Genomic DNA, 20,118 nt, shown 5'->3' with positions numbered 1-20,118 from the left:
AATTTTTCTAAAAAATCATTTTTAGTGTTTTAACACTTGTTGTGAGAGAAAGAGAGCCAAAGGGAGAAAGAGAGAACTAACAAAGAGAGAGAGAGAGAGCCAGACAAAACTCGATGATGGCAATGGCAAGTTGAAGCAAGTGCAGGATAGTATTGAGTTAGGGTTTCGAAATACAACTTCTCTACAAATTTGTAGGATGGGTAGTTGTTTTTTTTTACTAAATTACATAGTTTTAAAAAACAGATTCCTTGCTAATTAAAAAGTATTTTCAATTGGCTCGTGTGCTTTCTTACTCCTAAACACTAAAATATATATATATATATATTTGGCAAAATATATCTTTTAATTTCTGTATTTATATATTTTTTTATTTAGACACTCAAATTTTTTATTATTTCAAAAATACCCTGAATTTGTAATTTTGAGTCAATTATACTTTTAAAAAAAGATGTTATACTCACAAATAAATTTAACAAAAAACTCTCATAAATTGACATAACACATATAAAACTAATTTGGCCAATTTACACAAAATTGGTGGATTTTGACTGAATTACTATATGCATTTGTTATCCTTTTACTGACTCAAATGAGCATGGTGATTGATTTGCTATCCAACAAGTCTAACTATGAAATAGGATGAAAAACTTGTATAAAAAACAGAGGTGATGCGTGAAACAGGAAAGGATTCACAACTACTCTTCTTCTAAGGAGGGGAAGCCGTGGGTGGGAGAGGGCCGGAGAGCAATTCTTAAAAAGGATTCACCAACTCCTCTTGTCTTGTTGGCCGACCCCCCTCCCTTACTCATCATCATCATCTTATCTTATGCTGCTCCCTCCCTCCCTCCCTCTATTGTCTGTCTATTCACCGCTACCCTTCCTCCTCCCCCCCCTCACGCTCTTCTTGTCCCTTTGGAAGTGGGAAAAGGGTTAAACTTAAACTGGATTGGATCCAAGAAACAATAATTTCATTTCTCAACCTCACTCTACTTTTAGTTACTAAGATTGGGTCCCTCCTCATACAGTCATAGATGAACAAAAAAAATGGTTAATTCTATCAAGATTCCATACAGTTTATATAAATTTTGCATTTTAAATCCCATGATTTTTCAAATTTTTAAATAATATTAAAAATAGAAAAAAGAATCTTCAACCCAAGGCCTAATGATTTAAGTTTAATTTGATGAGAATTTTTTATTATTTAAATTTAGTATTTGAGACTTGTTATTATAATAAGTAAAAAAGAATAAATAAATTTGATAACGCCATTAAACTTCAAATTAAGAGAGAAGGGGGGAAGGGAAAAAGGAAAATGAAAAAGAAAAAGAGCGGCCTTAAGTGTAACCACGGTTGAGTTGGTGGTAGGTGGGTTTGACTGGTGTGGTTAGGCAGGCAGGTGTTGGCGTTGGCGTTGGCGTTGGCGTTGGCGTTGGGTTTTGATAATAAAGGCCCCCAACCTCTGTCTCCTCCTCCCGTCCTCCTCCGAACACTCCCCTCCGGCTCTTTCTTCAACCACACCAACCCCTCTCTCTCTCTCGACCATCTCTCTTCTTGCTATTCTCGCCGCCGGCGCATCTTCGGCGATATCCTTACGGCACCGGAATGCAATCAAGCTCGGTGAAAGTATCGCCGCTCGATCTCGTAACCGCGATTCTCAAGGGGAGTAGTGGCAGCATGGACCACTCGGACGCCGACAAGACGTCTCCGTTGCGGGCTCTGGTAGAGAATCCCGACCTGTTGGTGATACTGACGACGGCGGTGGCGGTGCTGATCGGGTTCCTTCTGGTGCTGGTGTGGCGGCGGTCATCCTCTGCGAAGAAGGTAAAGGCGGTGTCGCCACCGACGCCGGTGATTGTGAAGCCGGACCCCGAGGTGGAAGAAGACGACGGCAAGAAGAAGGTCACTATCTTATTTGGCACTCAGACCGGGACCGCCGAAGGTTTTGCTAAGGTAGGTCGGTTACCATTTCGACAACTTCGATTGGATCGCGCATATATGAACTTGTTAGAATTTGTGTATAGTTTGGTTGCTCAACTGATTTTTAATCACGTTTGTTGTTTAGTCTGAATTTGTTGTCATTTTGTTGCTTGAGTAATCGGATTACTGCTTTTTCAGGCACTTGCTGAGGAAGCAAAAGCGAGATATGAAAAGGCCAGCTTTAGAGCAGTAGATTTGGTGACGTATCTCTGATTTTTCTTTAATTTCTTTTTTTCTTCATTTTTCGTTCCGCAATTTGTAGTTCCAAATATAATATTATGTTTTGTTATTTTGGTGCTATAGTTTCTAAAAGTCTTGTCAGCGTTGCTGACTTGGTGTTTGTTTGTTTTTGTTTTTATTTACGTTAATGTTTCATCGACTGGATTGTTCTCAGGATGACTATGCTGCGGATGATGAACAATATGAGGAAAAGTTGAAGAAAGAGAGTTATGCGTTTTTCTTTTTAGCTACGTAAGTTTCTATTTCTACCTGCCTCTTAGTCACGTTCATACATTTACATTCATATCTTATTGTTTGTTTGTGGTTATGTAATTAATTTATATGTTTTTTTGTTTGTTTATGTTGTAGATATGGGGATGGTGAGCCAACTGACAATGCTGCAAGGTTCTATAAATGGTTTACAGAGGTTATTTTTGGTTGATTTCAGTGCGTATTTTTGCTTCTTTAGAAAGTGAATTTTCTGGTCGGCTCATTTCATCGTTTTGTATGATATTCTGTAGGGTAACGAGAGAGGGGAATGGCTTCAGAATCTTACATACGGAGTATTTGGCCTCGGGAACAGGCAATATGAACATTTCAACAAGGTCTAAAATAAATTTATATTCAAACTTTTGATCAAGATCTGAACCCATGTTGGCAACAAGTATGTGCTTATTGGCCAAGCTTTAAAGTCCTTATTCTTTGGGTTACAGATAGCAAAGGTCGTGGATGAGCAGCTTGCAGAGCAGGGTACGTTGTTGTTTATTGTTTGGCCCTCCATTACTGACCTTCTATGTCAAATTTGGGAATTTAGAAATGTTGAAAATTTTGGTCTCAATGTTTACTGGAACTTATATACGTTAACCGGTCGACTTGAAATGGTTTCTTAATATGGCAATGTTATCAGGATGACTGTTCATTTTTGCTTCTGTTGAAAATTGTCAATCCTCTTGATAGTGGTCTACTTTTCATAATTTATTTAATAACCTCAGCATTTATGGTATTTGGCATTTACTATTTAGTCCTAGTAATGCATATTATTGGATTCCAGTAAATATGTGGATAGTCATGAGATTTTAGCTGTAGATACTAATTGTATCTTCAGTTAAAAGGAACTTGGTACTTGTTTGATCTTTGATGCCTTTTGGTAGGTCCAATGGATATGACAACATATTGTCTTGTAATTTCAGTAAATTGCCTCATTTTAGGCCTTGGCTCAATTCTTTTTCCTCGTCGGTTTATGAAAATTGTCTGGTTTCAACTCAGTTGAGTTGTTTCAAGAAAGTTACTATAGTAAATTATGTTACAGCTTGCAACTCTAGAGGTGTGGAAGCGTTTGCTAGGAAAGTACCTGTATTCGAATTGATGTGTTATACAGTATTGGTGGGGTGTGATATGTTTGTTATTAGCAATCTGCTAGTTGAGGTATGATTTTGTAATGGCAAATAAGTAAAAGAGGGGAAAGGTTAAGCGTTTCAATGTCAACGTAGAACTTGGCTTTCCTCTGGGTGATCAGCCCCGATATTCATTCAAATTGTGTTCATTTTAACTTTATATGTGTTCCTTTCAATAACCATAATTGCATGATTATTTTCACCATTCGCAGGTGGGAAGCAGCTTGTTCCTGTGGGTCTTGGAGATGATGATCAGTGCATTGAAGATGACTTTGCTGCCTGGTACTGTGAACAAGAATCATTACCTGGAACTTGTAGCGCCCACTGTTTACTACTTTACTGCTAAAAATCCGAAATGTAGAAACAAATGGTAGTGATCTCTTGACTGTTTCAAATGTAGGCGGGAGTTGGTGTGGCCCGAATTGGATCAATTGCTCAGGGATGAGGATGGTGCAACTATTGCAACTCCTTACACTGCTGCTGTGTTGGAATATCGTGTTGTTTTTCACGACCACATAGATGCATCCCTATTGGACGACAACTTAATTAAGGCAAATGGTCATGCTGTTCATGACGCTCAACATCCATGCAGGTAAACCTAATATTTGAAACTTGTCTTGGCATACGTAGTTATCAGTATTTTCTTTCTTTAACCTAACAAACAATTGTCTTCGGGTTAAGGGCTAATGTGGCTGCGAGAAAGGAGCTGCATACTCCAGCCTCTGATCGTTCTTGCACCCATCTGGAATTTGATATTTCTGGTACCGGACTTGTGTAAGTTGCAATCTGATTCACTTAATCGTGAACATAAATTTTTAGCAGGGTAACAACAATTTTGTTAATATATAGCTTCTCCTAGATATCAGCTAGCCTTTCAACATCAAATGATTGGATGAGAAAGTTCTGGAAGTTATATCAACCATTTTTGTTTATATTTATCTGCTTCCATTCTCCTCAGATATGAAACCGGTGACCATGTCGGTGTATATTGTGAGAATCTGATTGAAACCGTTGAAGAAGGTGAAAGGTTATTGGATTTGTCACCAGATACTTATTTCTCCATTCACACTGATAAAGAGGATGGCACGCCTCTTAGCGGCAGTTCTTTGCCACCTCCTTTTCCTCCCTGCACTCTAAGAACTGCACTGACTCGATATGCAGATCTTCTGAGCTCTCCCAAGAAGGTAGTTCTGTTATTTCTTTGAACTTATAGCTCATAAAAATATCTATATGGCGACTGGTTAATTAATTTATTGACTTTGTCTTCCAGTCCGCCTTACTTGCCCTGGCAGCGTCTGCTTCGGATCCAAGCGAAGCTGAGCGATTGAGACATCTTGCATCTCCTGGTGGCAAGGTTTGTATCCTTTTGTTCCAAGTTCATGCCAAACTGGTTCCTTTATTATACTTATCATGTGTGTGTGTGTGTTTCTCTTTGTTCTGCAGGATGAATATGCGCAGTGGGTAGTTGCAAGTCAGAGAAGCCTCCTTGAGGTCATGGCAGAGTTCCCATCGGCCAAGCCTTCACTTGGAGTTTTCTTTGCTGCAGTTGCACCACGACTGCAGCCTAGATACTATTCAATTTCATCCTCCCCGAGGTGAGTACATCTCGCTCGCTCTGAGAACTGGAGGTTAAGTTTATTACCGATTCTATACTAGGGGTTGACAGTGTGGTGCTCCTAAGAATCGGTGCATGCCATGGTCCTTTCATAAGTATAATAGAGACTTCAAACCATGCACCACAAGAATGATCTTTGTGAATCCTGAATTAAAGTCTGCTCGTTCTACTTGGACTGGATGTTATAGTTAGGTGATAATTCATCTAATGTACCCATTTGCCAGATGGAGGTATTTGTGGAGAACGAATGGGTATAAGTTTTGGGAAGGTTTGCCTGATGGTCTGAGTTAGTAGGATAGTGAACAAAAATTGTGGAGCCATAGATCTTAAGGAGGTGGTCTAGATTGCTATTTTCAATTTTAAGAGGCGGATAAGATCCTCATAGGTTTTGGGAAAGTTCCTTGACATATCACAGTGAAAGTAAGTTGGTTGCCTGTAAATACCATTTTATTTTTTATTTTTTTTTACCTTAAAAGGAATATTAATGCTTGTAACTTCTTTGTTGTCTCATGGTATGCTGTGTCTTACAGTCTGCAATTATGTTATGCAGAATGTTTCCATCCAGAATTCATGTTACTTGTGCACTAGTTTATGAGAAAACACCAACAGGACGGATTCACAAAGGAGTGTGTTCAACTTGGATGAAGGTAATGCTCTTCAAATTTTTGAGGGGGTCATGTCCTAAAGACTCAACAAATTTTTCAGTCTCGTTAGAGTAAACCATGAAAGGGGAACATACCAGTGAGACAAAATATTGGTTCCTACTTGGCAAAAAGAAAAAAAATTGTTCCTGGAAGGAACATGTTATATGGGTGATCATATTTTCTAAATTGTCATGTGGACTTTGCATGTTACAGAAATGAAGTGCCAACTTTTACATATACAAGGCATCTAATCTGACTAGATTACTGCAAGATTTCAATGTTCAGAATCTCCTAAAGCATTTTATATTTTATGGTCTCATTCCAGAATGCAGTGCCACTGGGGGAAAGCCATGATTGCTCCTGGGCACCCATTTTTGTTCGGCAATCTAACTTTAAACTTCCTACCGACACTAAATTGCCTATTATCATGATTGGTCCTGGCACCGGATTGGCTCCTTTTAGGGGTTTCCTACAGGTTTGAACTCTGGAGATCATCTAAATTATGTTCTTGCAACAGAAGAGTATTGAAATTAATATGGCTATCATATTTCAGGAAAGATTAGCTTTGCAAGAATTTGGAACCAAGTTGGGGCCCGCTATCTTATTTTTTGGATGCAGGAACAAGAAAATGGCAAGTGATTTACCAAGTTTGATAGCTCCATTATGAATAATGTAGTTACAAATATTTTGATCGAATGCATTCCATCTTCCCAGGATTTCATATACAAGGATGAACTAAACCAATTTGTTGAAAGGGGTGTAATTTCTGAGCTGATCGTTGCTTTTTCACGCGAGGGACCCACTAAAGAATATGTTCAACATAAGATGACAGCGAGAGTACGACACCTAGCTCACCCATCACTCTTCTTATGAGAGAGGATTTTAGAAGTTTTATACCAATGATTATTTTGAGATGGAAAAGAATGTTATTTTTGTTATCTGTTTTGGTGTTTACAGGCTTCAGATGTCTGGAAAACTATCTCCGAAGGAGGGTATATTTATGTTTGTGGTGATGCCAAAGGCATGGCCAGAGATGTCCACCGAACACTCCACTCAATTGTCCAAGAGCAGGTATGTTCACACAGATCGGATTATGTTAGAACCATTTGTATAGGTGTATAATATAATGTGTCACCGTCCACCTACCTATTTTAAAGCAAGGTTCTTGCGTAGATGCAACCAACCATGCATGCTTTTCATGGTTGGTTAGGGTGCATGCCTGCGTGTGTGAGAGAGAGAGATCTGTTTTCTGAACAGGAGCCCGAGCTGAGAGATCTATTTTCTATTTGTCCAGTGCTATGGTTTTCAAGGGGCTAAGTAAAAAATTGTGAAACCTAACAAATTTTGTGACTGATCTCAATAATTCAGGGATCCATGGACAGCTCCAAGGCTGAGAGCATGGTTAAGAACCTGCAAATGAGCGGGCGGTACTTGCGTGATGTGTGGTAATTTTTCCATGCTTCTCGAGCCTTCAAAAATGGAGGGAGAGAAGTTGTAAATCATATTGCCAGGCCAGCATACAGGGATTTTGAGGAAGCATGGAGGTGAAGTAGAAAGTCCATTCATTTACCATTGCCATTCTTCAATAGAAACACGTGCCTTTGTTATGGTCACAGTTGTTGATGTGATTCATTTTTATGGTCTGGTCTCAATGATTTTTTGGTTCATGTATTTATGAAAACAAGCACATTATGAGTGATAGCAATAATTTGGAGTGCCATTAATGGATCATCTTTACTCTAGAAAATGGGCACATGATGTAGAATTACACCAGCACAAAAAATGGCTCGAGAGTAAAGGAAATTTTTTTGTTGTCTTGTGCTATGAATTTAATTTTGTTGTGTTTATTTTGAATAATACAAGGTGAACTGATTTTTAATTCTCCATTGATTCTAATTCTGTAATTCATTGCCGAAATATGGTAGGGAAACCATGATCTAGTGAGAGCATTTCATACATTCAAGAAATTAGAGTTCATTTGTAGGTTTTAATTTTATATCTATTTTAGAATTTGAGAACTCTTATATAATTTCATCATTTTTTTAATATATTTGGTTTTAATCCCAGAATTAATACTTAAGGAAGGTAATTTTGATTTGCTTCAGATAATTACAAAAACTACCCTTGACTAGTATGAAAATACGAGCACCCACTAAGTTTAATACCATGTTGCAATTAACCCCAATATTCAGGAATTCCCTTATATTTAGAAGGCTCCCCTTCCCCCTCTCCCCCACCCCTTCTCTGGCGGACGAACCATTGCCACTAACTGCCTCTATTATATTCTTCTTCTTCTTCTATGTGAATCATCTTTGTGAAACTACTGCATCCATGGCAGCCAAACAACCTATTTGCAACTGTCAGCACCGTGGTTGTCGCCACCAACTGCCTGTGCAAGTCATGCATAACGTAACTTCTTCTTCTTCTCTCTTTCTCTAGATCAAACCCTCTACTATCCTAGGAACCTGAAAGAATGTGTTCAAATTGAACCTATAAGAAGGGGGAAAGGCTCGAATGGTTCAAATCAAACCCCCTGCATTTGGGTTCAAACCCAGATCTATCAATTTTGAGAGAGAGAGAGAGAGGGGGGGGGGGGGGGGGGGGGGGGTTCCATTGCAAATTTGAACCTCATTTGGGGTTCATCCCTCATTCTCTTTAATGATAGTCGTAAGCCACCAATGACCCTTAGAAGGGTAAAAAATGATTTTTTGTCATATTGTTTAACAGTAAGGGAGATTATAGCTATTTTTCAAATACCAAGGGTGATTCTTGCAATTTCACCAAACCTTAGGGGTGTAAAATGTAATTTACCCTAGTTTTTAATGAATGGTTTCTTCTAACTCTAATTTTAAAAATGTTTGTACAAGTAACATTATATGGTACATTTCTAAAAACTTGAAGCATTTGATGCATTAAAAGCCTATAAACCAAAGGTAGAGAAACATAGAGAAGATATCAAAATTGCAAGTTAGATTTAACAAGGATCACCAAACAAGAATTTCACAAACTGCTAGCTTTATAGGCATCTCATTAGATGAACAAATAATTGACACAAAAATGAACTTTCTTTTCCCATGAAAAAAAAAATTCCATGTCTTAAATCTCACGGGATATCATCTTGGCTACATGAATCCTAAACTGTTAAGCATCTTCATATTCTCTGTGAGGTCATTATATCATATGTTATGTTAAATAATTTCACATTAAGTTTTTTTTTTTTTTGTCTTTCTCCCTCTTTTGTTACAAATTTCCTCCACTAAAATCAAATATTGTAGTACTTATTCCAAAAGCATTTATATATACTTAAGCATCTAAAATTAGAACAACTAGTCCATAAGATTTTCTATAAGAAGATTGAACGACAACTGAACTACAGTACAATAACAGAAAAATAAAACTGACATCCCTTTTGACATCTCTGGAGTGTCACCCATCATTTAAACATCTAAGAATGCATTCTGAAAATAATCTAATCAAAGTTCAGTTTAAAACTCCTCAGCAACCAATAAATGCAACAATCCATAGTTGACATACCATATTTGCTGATATGCAATCTAACTTGCTGCCATCTCAAATGGAGGCAAACCCCAATCACTAGGGTTGAAATCAAGAAGGGAGTTTAGAACTTGGTCTGCAGCACCATGGAACGAGCTATCAAGCCTAGGGTCTGGCACCATAACTGCCAACCTGATGGTACGTGTGACAAAAGAATTAGCAAAAACAAGAACTTAAAGAGGATAAGTTCATAATCAGGAATCAAGAAGAATGGTTTTGAATAGAAAATGCATGTTTATCTCCAAAAAACAACATTATTCAAGCATCAAACGCAAAGAACAACAAGAAAAGAAAAGGAAAAAGCATGAGATCATCCCACAGGTAAACAATAATCAGATTGGAGGAGGTTCCATCTGAAATATTCTCAATTAACTACATGCAGCTTCAGCCGTTCTCACTCAAGAATGTTCTACACTGTGAATGGAATTGTATCAAATTGACAATATTGATACAGATCAACAAGGACAATGTGGGGCATCAATAAAAGGAGGTCAATTAATGATCATCAAGCAACTTAACATACCACCAGCTATTGTATTGAAGCTTGTAAGCCAGTGAGAAAAATATAATAGCTCAAGAGGACTGTTGGATGACATTCAACCCCACTACCGGAAACTTCTCCATATGTGAAAGAAACTGAAGTTGGTAGTGTGCAAAAATAGATGTGGAAGTATCCAGAAAAATAGCCAAGTTTGTTGCATCACACAAGCAATCAAGGAAAAATTCCGTCTCTAAGTAATCCCTCGTGCAATAGAAGGGAGTTTGATCATCTTGGGGGATGAGTTTTTGTTTGGAAAAGGGTAAATTTACTGAATTTATCATTAAAAAGTGCCAAGCTTGCACGGTCATCTGACCGCTTAATAGTCATGAAAGCTAAGTTGATTGCAAGACTAGACACAACTAGATGGGCCTAAATTATTATTTTATACTCCACGATGAACAATGAAAATCCTTCAGTTCCCATGGCTTTATCCTCGTTCAAATGGTTTAAGCATAAGCATTTATTCTTTTCTGTCGTAAAATTTTTGCTGCCATTGTGGCACAAAAACAGTCTCTTTTCTCCATAACATTGTGTAACAAGGAAAAAGGAGTAGCCCTTGAACCCAACTCTTAATCCTGCAAATTCCTCCTAAATTGAACAGTCTATGCAGGCTTACCAGTAAGGAAGAGAAAGAGTTAGGTACCTCAACTTCCTCATCACTGGCAAGCTCAAAGGGTAAGGACTGGACACCCATCAATGCTGATGCTGTCCAACCAAAAGCTCACTCTATTATCAACCTTACCTTTAAAAAGATGAGCATGGTAAAACATCCCACATTTTCGGTATACACCTTCAAACCCCAAACAACACCCACCCCAACAACCCCTCATTTTGTCCCCACCACCCCGACGAACATAGAGTCCCTCTCCAACCTGATGTTTCATAGCCAGTTAAGTTACCCAGGAAGGCCTCATCAGATCGAAAAAAGTCATGAATGTAATGAATGCAGTGAAGATGATTAAGTTCTCTGCCATCTTCGGCCACTGCCCATCTCCGGTCATCTCCTTTAACTTCGTCCGCCATCGCCACAGTCACAACCACAACCGTCACCGTTGCCATCAAAGGGATAACTGACCACAGTCACAACGGAGAAAGCAAAGGGTCGCAGAACGGAGATTGATGGGGAAGACAAAAGGGTTTGCAGCACAAAACCTGAACAGCCATCGCAATTGTTGGAGAAGATGAAAGGGTGCAGCACAGCACCGCACTCCAGCATCAAGATGTAGGCGGTTGGTCGCAAGCCAAGGGCCAACCAGAGAAGGCAAAAAAGACTTTATAAAGCAGCAGCAGACTTGCCCATGATTTGTTGGTCATCGGACAACATCTCTGTTGAAGCGAGTTGATTGAGGAATCTTAAACAAGCTCCCACATCACCAAAGTTAGGGTTTTACAAAGAAGCAAGCAGCTATTTGATGCACCGCTAGAAAACTTGAATCGAAAATAAACCAACAATCTCCTGTTGCTCAAGGAAATAGGAGAAGTGGAAGATAAATGCCTTCTCCAGATTTGAGCAAATTGTTCTGAAAGTTGGTTCACAGACTTATGTTTTATCAATTTGGGTAAAAACAAGTAGCAGCCAAGGGTCCAAAGTTGATTGAAGATGGGCTCAACCTCACAGTTTTAAAAAGTTGCCGGCCACGGATGAGTTCAATCTCTCATCTACTTGCGACTTGGACAGGGGCATTGTAAACAATGGGTATGGCAAGTTGTCTTTATTTTTCTAGAGGTTGCTGCTTTAGCCTTTATGGCGGCTTCATCTTATTTTAGTTGTAAGGGTTATTGCTTCAGCCCAAGTGTAAAAAGCATTGCAAGGGTTATTGTTTGATCCTGTAAAAAAGTATAGTATGGTTATAGCTAAGCTTGTCAAAAATTACCATTGTAAAAGAATAGTGCTTGCCTCTCATAAATAAAAAGGCACTTAATAATAAATTTTATTCTCCACAAGATGGCACAAGAGAGTGCCACAAAAGAGAAATATTCCAACCCTAGAAACTCAGCAAATCGGAGTAAATTTCATCCTCCACAAGATGGCACAAGAGAATGACATAAAGGAGAAGTATTTTGATCTTGAAGACACATTAAGTCGGAGTAAATTTCATCTTCCATGGGACAGCACAAGAAGTCTAAGATGCCACAAATGAGAAATATTCCGACATTGAGGACATAGTAGAGACATTGTCAAGTAAGACCTCTCAGTTGCGTAATATTTTAGTCATCTAATTAGATACTGGCAACAACGCAATATGGACAAACACTTCATAAAGAAAAATTGAAGGTGGACAAAAATCTACCAAAGATCCATTTTGCAGATATGAAGATCCAAGTTGGGCTTCCCTAATATTTACAACCCAGTTTGAGGAGAGCATGTAGAAAATCATGTGATTATAATTTTGTATATAGGTGTATAGATATTTGTTTATCTCTAAGTGACAGTTTTCTTTTCTTAACTGATTCAGTTTTTTTCTTCCTTAACCGACTCCATATGGGCAATTTCTCCCTTGTAATCTCTATATATGTATGTTCTATCAAATGAAAAAGTGAGAGAAGTTATTTATGTCCAAAAACTACATTTACTATACTGGCTGCATCCAGCTCCTTGTACTCATCTTTTTCCCAGAGGTAATTTAATGACAATGGACCTTGAGCTTGTAGCCCACCTTTAGCTAGTCCACCAAAACCAGACTTCACAGTGATTGTTGTTAGTTGTTACTTATGAGCCTTATGCAAGTTTTTTTTCCATCAAATTTTGAAAACAAGATGCGATCCAGCTCTTAAGAAATTTTGGAAGAAATTTCCTAATAAAGGTTATTCAAGACTAGACTTATATATATTGCTCAACAATAGTTGGGAAAGAAAATCTTAAACCTAGCTCCACATTATATAAACAACTACAATCACAAGACTTAATCCCACAAGGTGGGGTTGGTTACATAATTTCTAGATCTCTAATCATCTTTATACATGTTTATATCTTCTGTAAGACTATTATATCCTATGTTATGTCTAAAGGTTCTCCACTAAATTTTCTTTGGTCTTTCTCTCTTGCTTTCACTACAAATTTCCTCCATTTCATCAACTTGCTTCACAAGTGCTTCTATCAATTTTCTTCACATATCCAAATCATCTTAATCAAAATTTCCTCACTGTATCTTCAACAGGCACCTCTTTAAATAAATAATGGTGGAATAAATAAATAAAATGGAGGCAAGGAAGTGCAAGCAAACCATGGGATGTTGCTGCTATGGTCATCCATGTGTGGGATAACAGTGGAACACATGTAACAGGCAATAAATTCACAATAAAAAAATATATATGCATACTATAATGAGGAAAATATAAAACCAAAAGCAAAGGACGGTGATGTTACCATAGTATTCAACTGATTTTTTTCCTGTTCTCAAAAAAATATTCCAACTTTAAATAAAATAATAAACTAATGAGGTCATGAAATTAGAGATAAAACAACCACCACCATAATCACGAGCTTTAATCCCATTAGATGGGGTCAGTTACATGAATTCAAGATTTCTAATCATCTCTATCCATAACCATATTTTTCGTAAGGCCATTATATCATATGTTATGTTTAAGGGTTTCCCACCAGGTTTTCTTTAGTCTCTTTCTCTTTCTTTTGCTAGAAACTTCCTCTATTTCACCCACTGCCTAGCAGGTGCGCCTATTGGCCTTCTTCTCACATATACAATGAAGCTATAAATAATACTTACATCCCAGCATTCTTAGCTGCAGAAATTCCAGCTGGTGCATCTTCAAAAACAAGAATATTTTTGGGATCTACTGGGCCACCCTGTTCAGCCAAAAATTATAAAATCATTTTCTACGCAAAGAGGCTAATATAATAATTAAAACAAATGAAATAGAATCATCAATAGCAAATTAAAGAACATTCATCATGAAGCAATACCTCAAATCTTTTGGCTGCAGCCAGAAATATATCTGGTGATGGCTTGCCTTGTTTAACTTCTGGATCATCACCAAGAACAACATGATGCATCAATGAGAAAAGCTCACGATGTCTTTGTGTTTTCAGTTCGAAGTGCCGTCTGTGAGAGCTGGAAGATACATCTTCAGATTAGAAATCCATGTAACAAAATTAAACTTGATTTCAGATATATCTCCCTCAAATTCAACGCGTAAGGGAACAAAAATAGACGCTCAGACTTGCCAATCATCATTCAGAATAACACAGAAAGAACATTCAGATCAAAATTCAATTCCTAAAGAGCTTTTGTCCAGAAAGCATTGTTTCCTAAGATTGGCCATCTTGAATGAAAATAAGCAAAGGTGACAAAGGATGAGGAGTAGCAAAGCATTCGTGAGCAGTTCTCTAAGTCCAACTACAGAATGTCTAATGGATACCTGCTTTACAAGGACAGATCAGTCTCGCCAACAGGGTCTTGATTCCTCTTCTGTAAAAGTGTTCATTGCTGATTGCATATGCCAGTAGGTGAAATATTAAAATCATGTCTAGTGATGCTGCTGGACTTCTGCACCCCTACCAATTCCACAACACATGTACAAGGAGGTCTAGATGGAATTCATTGAGGAAATGCCCAAATTAGTAGGAAAGATGCCATTTTTGGAGTTGTGTACTGTTTAAGCAAATAAAGGCAGTTCATACCAATTAGGCATCCAATAAAAGCCCACAGGGAAGCAAAAAATATTAGGTAAGGCAGGGTACAAGGTTGCATCACATGGATCTATTTCATCAGTGATTGTGACCTAATTTTTCACAATAACTTTAGGATGGAATACATCAAATAACAGGGGACTCAAAGACTAGCTCAACGTACAAACTGCTGGTCAAACGGAAGTGCTAAACAGCTCACCTGAAACTTGTCTTAGGTGCTTTATGGATTTCATCCACAGCAGTTCACAGAACAGAGTCCACGGGCAGAATACTGGCATAACACCAGTTTTTGGTATATAAAAGAAAAGAGACCTTTCAGACAGTACATGGGACACGTTCCCTCTACAGGTTGACCACAGGCAGGGATAATCTTGGGTTGATTCAGTGGGCCAGGAATTAAGAGCCAAAGATGAGATGTTACACGTACTGAAGGACCATCTAGCACAGACAAAAGGTAGAATCAAGGTAAGAAAGCATGATGGATATCCTAGTCTTCTTTGAAAGCAGGAGTTTGAAGCAGGTGATTGGGAATTCTTAAGGATGCAACCATACCAGAAATGAATTTCATCACAAAGAGCAAATCAAAAACTGGCATAAAGATATTTTAGCCATAAGTAAAGAGGAGAATTGGAAAAGTGGATGTGAACTAGTGCTGCAAGACAGGGCATGAATACACCCGGTGTTTCATGTTTCAAGCTAAAACCACCTAGTAGGAGACCAAGAGTAAGTTACAGAACAGTTGCTCCCTGTTACAGAGACTGGACGATTAATTTTTTAACCACTGCCTTTGGTGGATTACTAGAGGAAAAATGTGCAATATCAAATTGTTAAGGACATCTTGGTTTGTTGGGAAGGCTTCCATGTGAGGATGCAACCTAGAAGTATACAAAACTTGCAGCAGCAATTTGCTTATATGAACCCTGGAAACAAGGTTCACTTTGAAGGAGCATGGACTCCCAGACTAATCAGCCGTCATTCAGATATATAGTAGAAAGAATCCTTCAATTAAAAATATCAAATTACTTAGAGCTTAACTCCAGCCATTCTATTTCCTTTTGCATGACCACTCATAGGTTATGTCATTGTAAGACTGAAGAGTTTTAAGTTCCAGTTTAGCAAAAATCTTAAGAGTTAAAGATTGGATAATTGTAGGGTCTATTCTTGTCCAAATAGGAGTCTTGCAAGTACAGTCTTATGTACTAATATATCTCTCTTTTATCACAATGCAAAGGGGATTTTTGAACAGAACACAGAAAATGGTCTGGAGGTGGGAACTTCTAGTTTCCTGCGATGAGTTCCAGATAAACATGCTATCCAACCAAAAATTAAAATAAAAAAAAAAAAAAAAAAAAAACACACACGCACACACACATAGAAATCACAAGATTAGACTATACCCAGTTGCCAAACAAATTGGTATTCCACTTGCATGGAGGTGTCTGATTAAGCGGCTTGCCCCTACAACACCAAAACAAGAACCATGACATTATTTTTTAAATAAAGTGGTCAATAAAGAAAGGCAACCAGGATGGATTAAGAAGAGAAGTACAGATTCAATTTTTCCAAGGTGAGAGTTAAGAAGAGAAAAGGTAGAATCAATGTTTTGTTACAACAAAATGAAGACTACACAAGCATACAGCAACCTTTAGTTGGAGAATGTCAAAATAATAGCTTAAGATATTAACTCCTACTGTACTGGCTAAGGCAAAAAGTAACTCAGATGAACCAAAGCAGCGTAATATAACACTACATGCCCATCATAGGCAACTCATCTGGCCTTTCTAGTCCTTTTTTTTCTCATGACTCTTATTTGTATAAGAGAGATATACTGACCACAAAACATGGCTCTGCTATAAGAAGACAAACACAGATCTATTATAACATGATCAATAAAGTGCTGAATTTCAAATTGGATTTTATTTTGCATGTTTATTAAAATATCATAAATCACTGGAAAATAATTAACATAAATAATCAGTTGAAAGTTACTCGTATCTCTATCATTTTATAATCAGAATTCTTACAAAGGACGAGTTGTGTTTGCTTGCCGAAAGGTAAATTGGAGCAACCAAACCAGCAAAATACACTCAGACACCACACAAATGTCCACCATCAGTACTTCATGTGCCTGTCTGGATGACCCTTCTGTTCTTTCTTACAATTGAATTTTTAACCACTAACTCATCCGAAAGGTTAGGTCATTGGGAGGGATAATTTTCTATTGAGGTTATCAATGAACCTAATTACGTGTGAAGCTTTCCTTCATAATCCAGCCAAACATGTCCAATTTGAATAATGAACATTTGCCTGTTCCAATCCCATTTAGTGATCTGTTAATAAGCAAACTCATCTAAATGCCTAAGTTGGTGAAGAGAAGGATAATTTATTAATACCTCATGATTTATATTCTCAACAGTCTTATTTTGTCCATAAGATATTTATGTATAATAGAAAATATGCATCTATAATAGAAAATAAATAAAGGATTTGATAATAAGTAAATGGTACCTGGCATTAGCTCACTTGTTGGAAACAGGCTCTGCAACATATCCTCTCTTTCTGTGAGAAAGTCCTCAGCTGAAAGCAATTCACTTATTCCAGTCTCTTCAACAAAGACATGAGCTGCTTCTATTGCTTTCTTTCCCATCATTTTCGCCTTCAGAGACCAGTCAAAAGTTTTATTGTATCTTGCAAGTATAATCTCCTGGACTTCAGTATAGAATTTCTCTGTGTCTGCAAAATGACACAAGCATGATATTAGTTTCTCTCATCCTAGCAAATGATGTATCAACCTAAAAACTAGCAATTGGAATATTCAATGAAAATGCAAAGACTAAAAACTAAAGCAAACAAACAATATGAAGATGAAGAAGCTAGAATAGAAGGAAAAGCCATGCTGACATAGAAATATTGGAAATGATATATATTACAAGGAAATGCTCTAGGAATCTGTCATCATCATCAACTGCACCTTATCCTAGCCATGTTAGAGTCGGTGGCATGGCATCTATACCGAAAAATACACAAAAAGGTAAGTTTAATTAAAATAATGATAATACTAACCACCCAAATTAATCAAATTTAAACTAATCTAATCTGATCATATCTTTAACACATCTGATGTGTTAGTTTAACTAAGGAAATATGATGAATATGGTAAGCACTTCCAAGACTGCTTTTGTTTGTCTCACTGTAAAATGTTGTCCTAACAAATTTTAGCCATTTTTAGTTGCTTAGTTAGCCATAACGAGCATAAAAAAATTCAAATGAAAATAGTTTTCTCCTAAAAGGCTAAAAGTGATTTCAAGTTCCTGACTTCCATAAGTCATTTTTTTCATATGGTGAACTTGTCATTTCCTGTTATGAAAGGCAATGAAGAGCTTGATAATTTGCAAATGACAGACACATACAGTAAGCAACAGATCTCTCAGCATCTGTAATTCTCCAACTCCAATCCTGCAGGGTGGCAGCTATTTTCTGGTGAATGATCAGTACACAATACAATCTGTCCTCTCCAATTACTGAGCATCCTCAAAGGCTCAGCTTTTTGAGATTATGTATCGCTGGTTTTTCATTTTTTAGCAGGGGGAAGGGGAGGAAGTTATCTTCATTGACTCGTGTTATTCCTTATTTGCAATTCTGTTCAGTGGTTACTGTATTTATTGAACTGAAACTGGAACTAGTTTACTAAATCACAGTCTTCCAACCAAGTTGGAGTTGTGTTGTTCTCGCCTTTCTCGTTTTCAGAATTCTTAGGTCCTGTCAGTTGTAGAAAACGTTTTTTGTCTTCTAACTCCAATTTTCTACTGAATGGTTGAATCTTCCCTTTGAAACTAGAAAACTCAATTTTCTAATTTTTCAACTTTGTACCATGAATTAGAAAATATCTTTTTCGATATTTTCTAAACTATCGAAAAATGAATATTATGGCTTTTTGAAACATAAAATGTTATACAACATGTTTAGTTATAAAATTAGAATTGAAAACTATAAAATGTTTTCTAAATATGAATTGGGCCTTAGTATTTCAAAAATATTTTTCAAATCTAACATTTCTTAGTCACTTTCTGCCCCTTTCCCAGTCTCTTACTAACTCCAATTTCCAAAAATAGCTCAAAGTAGCCAGACTGGACAAGACAATCATCCACTTGCAAAACAATGAAAAAGAAGAATGAAAAAACTTCTTACTGCTTCAACATTAAGCAAAATAAGCCGATTATTTTTTGCTCCCTCAAATATTCTATGTAGCACCAAAAAATTAGAAATTAAGTTCTGGGGACAATAAACAACAAACATGAACAAGTAATGAGACCTATCGATCCTTAACGGAGAGAAAAGGAGATTGAAGATTAGGTTTCGTGAAAGAATTGTACCGAGCAAGAGGCCGTCCATGTCAAATATGACGTGAGTAATAGACGCTTTGCTTGGAAGGCTGCTCGTAGGATTCGCCATTGTTGCGGAGGATAGGAGATGGCAATTGGGATTCTGTCGCAAAACCAAAATGGAAGAAAGAGCCAACTTTAACACCATCTGATGATTTTGATCTTACAGTACATTTTCCGGTAATTGCACTGTTGCCCCTACGGAGACCTAAAAATGAATAATTAGCCTTTTGGAGGGGTGGCGTTAGTATATAATTTTGGGTTGTGCTATTTGTACAGAAGCACAAGATGCTTTATAGGGGCGATATATTGCGATAAATTAGCGATACCTCGGGTGTAAAGTAAAGCAATTTATCACGATATCTCGTCCCCGGTAAATCTGATCTAAATGAAAAGAGAGAAGGAAAGAGACGGAACAAAACTATCATTTGTAAGAAATGAAGTGGGAGAAGCTGTCTTAGTATGATGATCGATCAACTACTATCATCGACTGTCTTGAGATACACTCTTAATTAATCTTAGAAATAATTGTACAGCAGATTATTTACAGATAAAAGAGAAGTAGCGATTGGATATGGATTTGTAAATATGGCATATATATGTTATATGTATGTGTATGTATAGACTCCAACAGAGCAAAAATGGAGTCTGTTCAGAACGGAGGAAAGGTTCTTCCCAATCCATTGACGTTCGCAAAGAAGCCAAAGAGGTCGTGCCTGTACCAGATATACGATTTTCTATTGTCTCCTTCTTTCGAAGCTCGATTCTGTATGTAGAACACTTCGTGAGCGGATGAAGACGCCTTTTCCCCATCGACGGCGAGTCCCTTCGCCTTCGTCTTCCCGGAAACCTTGAAGCCGTCGACGGAGTTTCGCCTTTGCTTGGGAACCTCAGTTCCCTTAGGTCTGTCAGCCTTCTGGTCTCTATTCTTCGAAGAAGGCGTCCTTCCCTTCGCTGTTGCTTCGCCGGAGCAAATCCCAGAACTTCCATCTTTTCGATGACGATCCAGTCGAATGACTCTTATTGCATCTACCACGCGAGGCCTCGACGACTTTCGGCTGGGGATACGGTGTTCGGAGAGGGACAGACGGGTGACTGGAGGGTTGGGGCTGTGTCTGCGAGAGGGAGAGGGAGAGGGAGAGA

The 20,118-nt window shown here is 37.7% G+C and overlaps 2 protein-coding genes across 8 annotated transcripts; one reads left to right on the top strand and one right to left on the bottom strand.

Annotated features, from left to right (window-relative positions):
* The first annotated feature begins 1,403 nt into the window (after nt 1–1,403).
* LOC127795824 (NADPH--cytochrome P450 reductase-like) lies at nt 1,404–7,596 on the top strand. Its single transcript, XM_052327737.1, has 18 exons — nt 1,404–1,950; nt 2,116–2,175; nt 2,372–2,448; nt 2,566–2,623; nt 2,718–2,801; nt 2,910–2,946; nt 3,803–3,872; nt 3,991–4,182; nt 4,272–4,364; nt 4,549–4,774; nt 4,861–4,944; nt 5,034–5,185; nt 5,756–5,852; nt 6,175–6,324; nt 6,403–6,480; nt 6,564–6,686; nt 6,807–6,920; nt 7,218–7,596. The coding sequence occupies exons 1-18, from the start codon at nt 1,603–1,605 to the stop codon at nt 7,296–7,298; spliced, it is 2,124 nt and encodes a 707-aa protein (XP_052183697.1). The 5' UTR covers nt 1,404–1,602; the 3' UTR covers nt 7,299–7,596.
* A 1,487-nt stretch (nt 7,597–9,083) lies between these two features.
* LOC127795617 ((DL)-glycerol-3-phosphatase 2) lies at nt 9,084–19,844 on the bottom strand. 7 transcript variants are annotated; one of them, XR_008021838.1, is made up of 7 exons: nt 18,967–19,130; nt 17,102–17,326; nt 15,991–16,051; nt 13,868–14,015; nt 13,671–13,750; nt 10,589–11,772; nt 9,084–9,536 (listed from the first exon to the last, which is right to left on the bottom strand). XR_008021838.1 is itself a non-coding variant. In XM_052327401.1 (7 exons), the coding sequence occupies exons 2-7, from the start codon at nt 19,043–19,045 to the stop codon at nt 9,404–9,406; spliced, it is 726 nt and encodes a 241-aa protein (XP_052183361.1). In that variant the 5' UTR covers nt 19,046–19,078; nt 19,698–19,844; the 3' UTR covers nt 9,145–9,403. The 7 variants fall into 7 exon arrangements, 6 of the variants coding, with proteins under 6 accessions (XP_052183361.1, XP_052183362.1, XP_052183358.1 ...); XM_052327401.1 differs by lacking the exon at nt 10,589–11,772 and adding an exon at nt 19,698–19,844 and having other exon boundaries at nt 9,145–9,536; nt 18,967–19,078; XM_052327402.1 differs by lacking the exon at nt 10,589–11,772 and adding an exon at nt 19,692–19,837 and having other exon boundaries at nt 9,145–9,536; nt 18,967–19,078.
* Nucleotides 19,845–20,118: the final 274 nt, after the last annotated feature.

This window comes from Diospyros lotus, chromosome 2 (genome assembly GCF_014633365.1).
Source record: "Diospyros lotus cultivar Yz01 chromosome 2, ASM1463336v1, whole genome shotgun sequence".
NCBI lineage: Eukaryota > Viridiplantae > Streptophyta > Magnoliopsida > Ericales > Ebenaceae > Diospyros > Diospyros lotus.
This window is presented reverse-complemented; position numbering and strand designations above follow the sequence as displayed.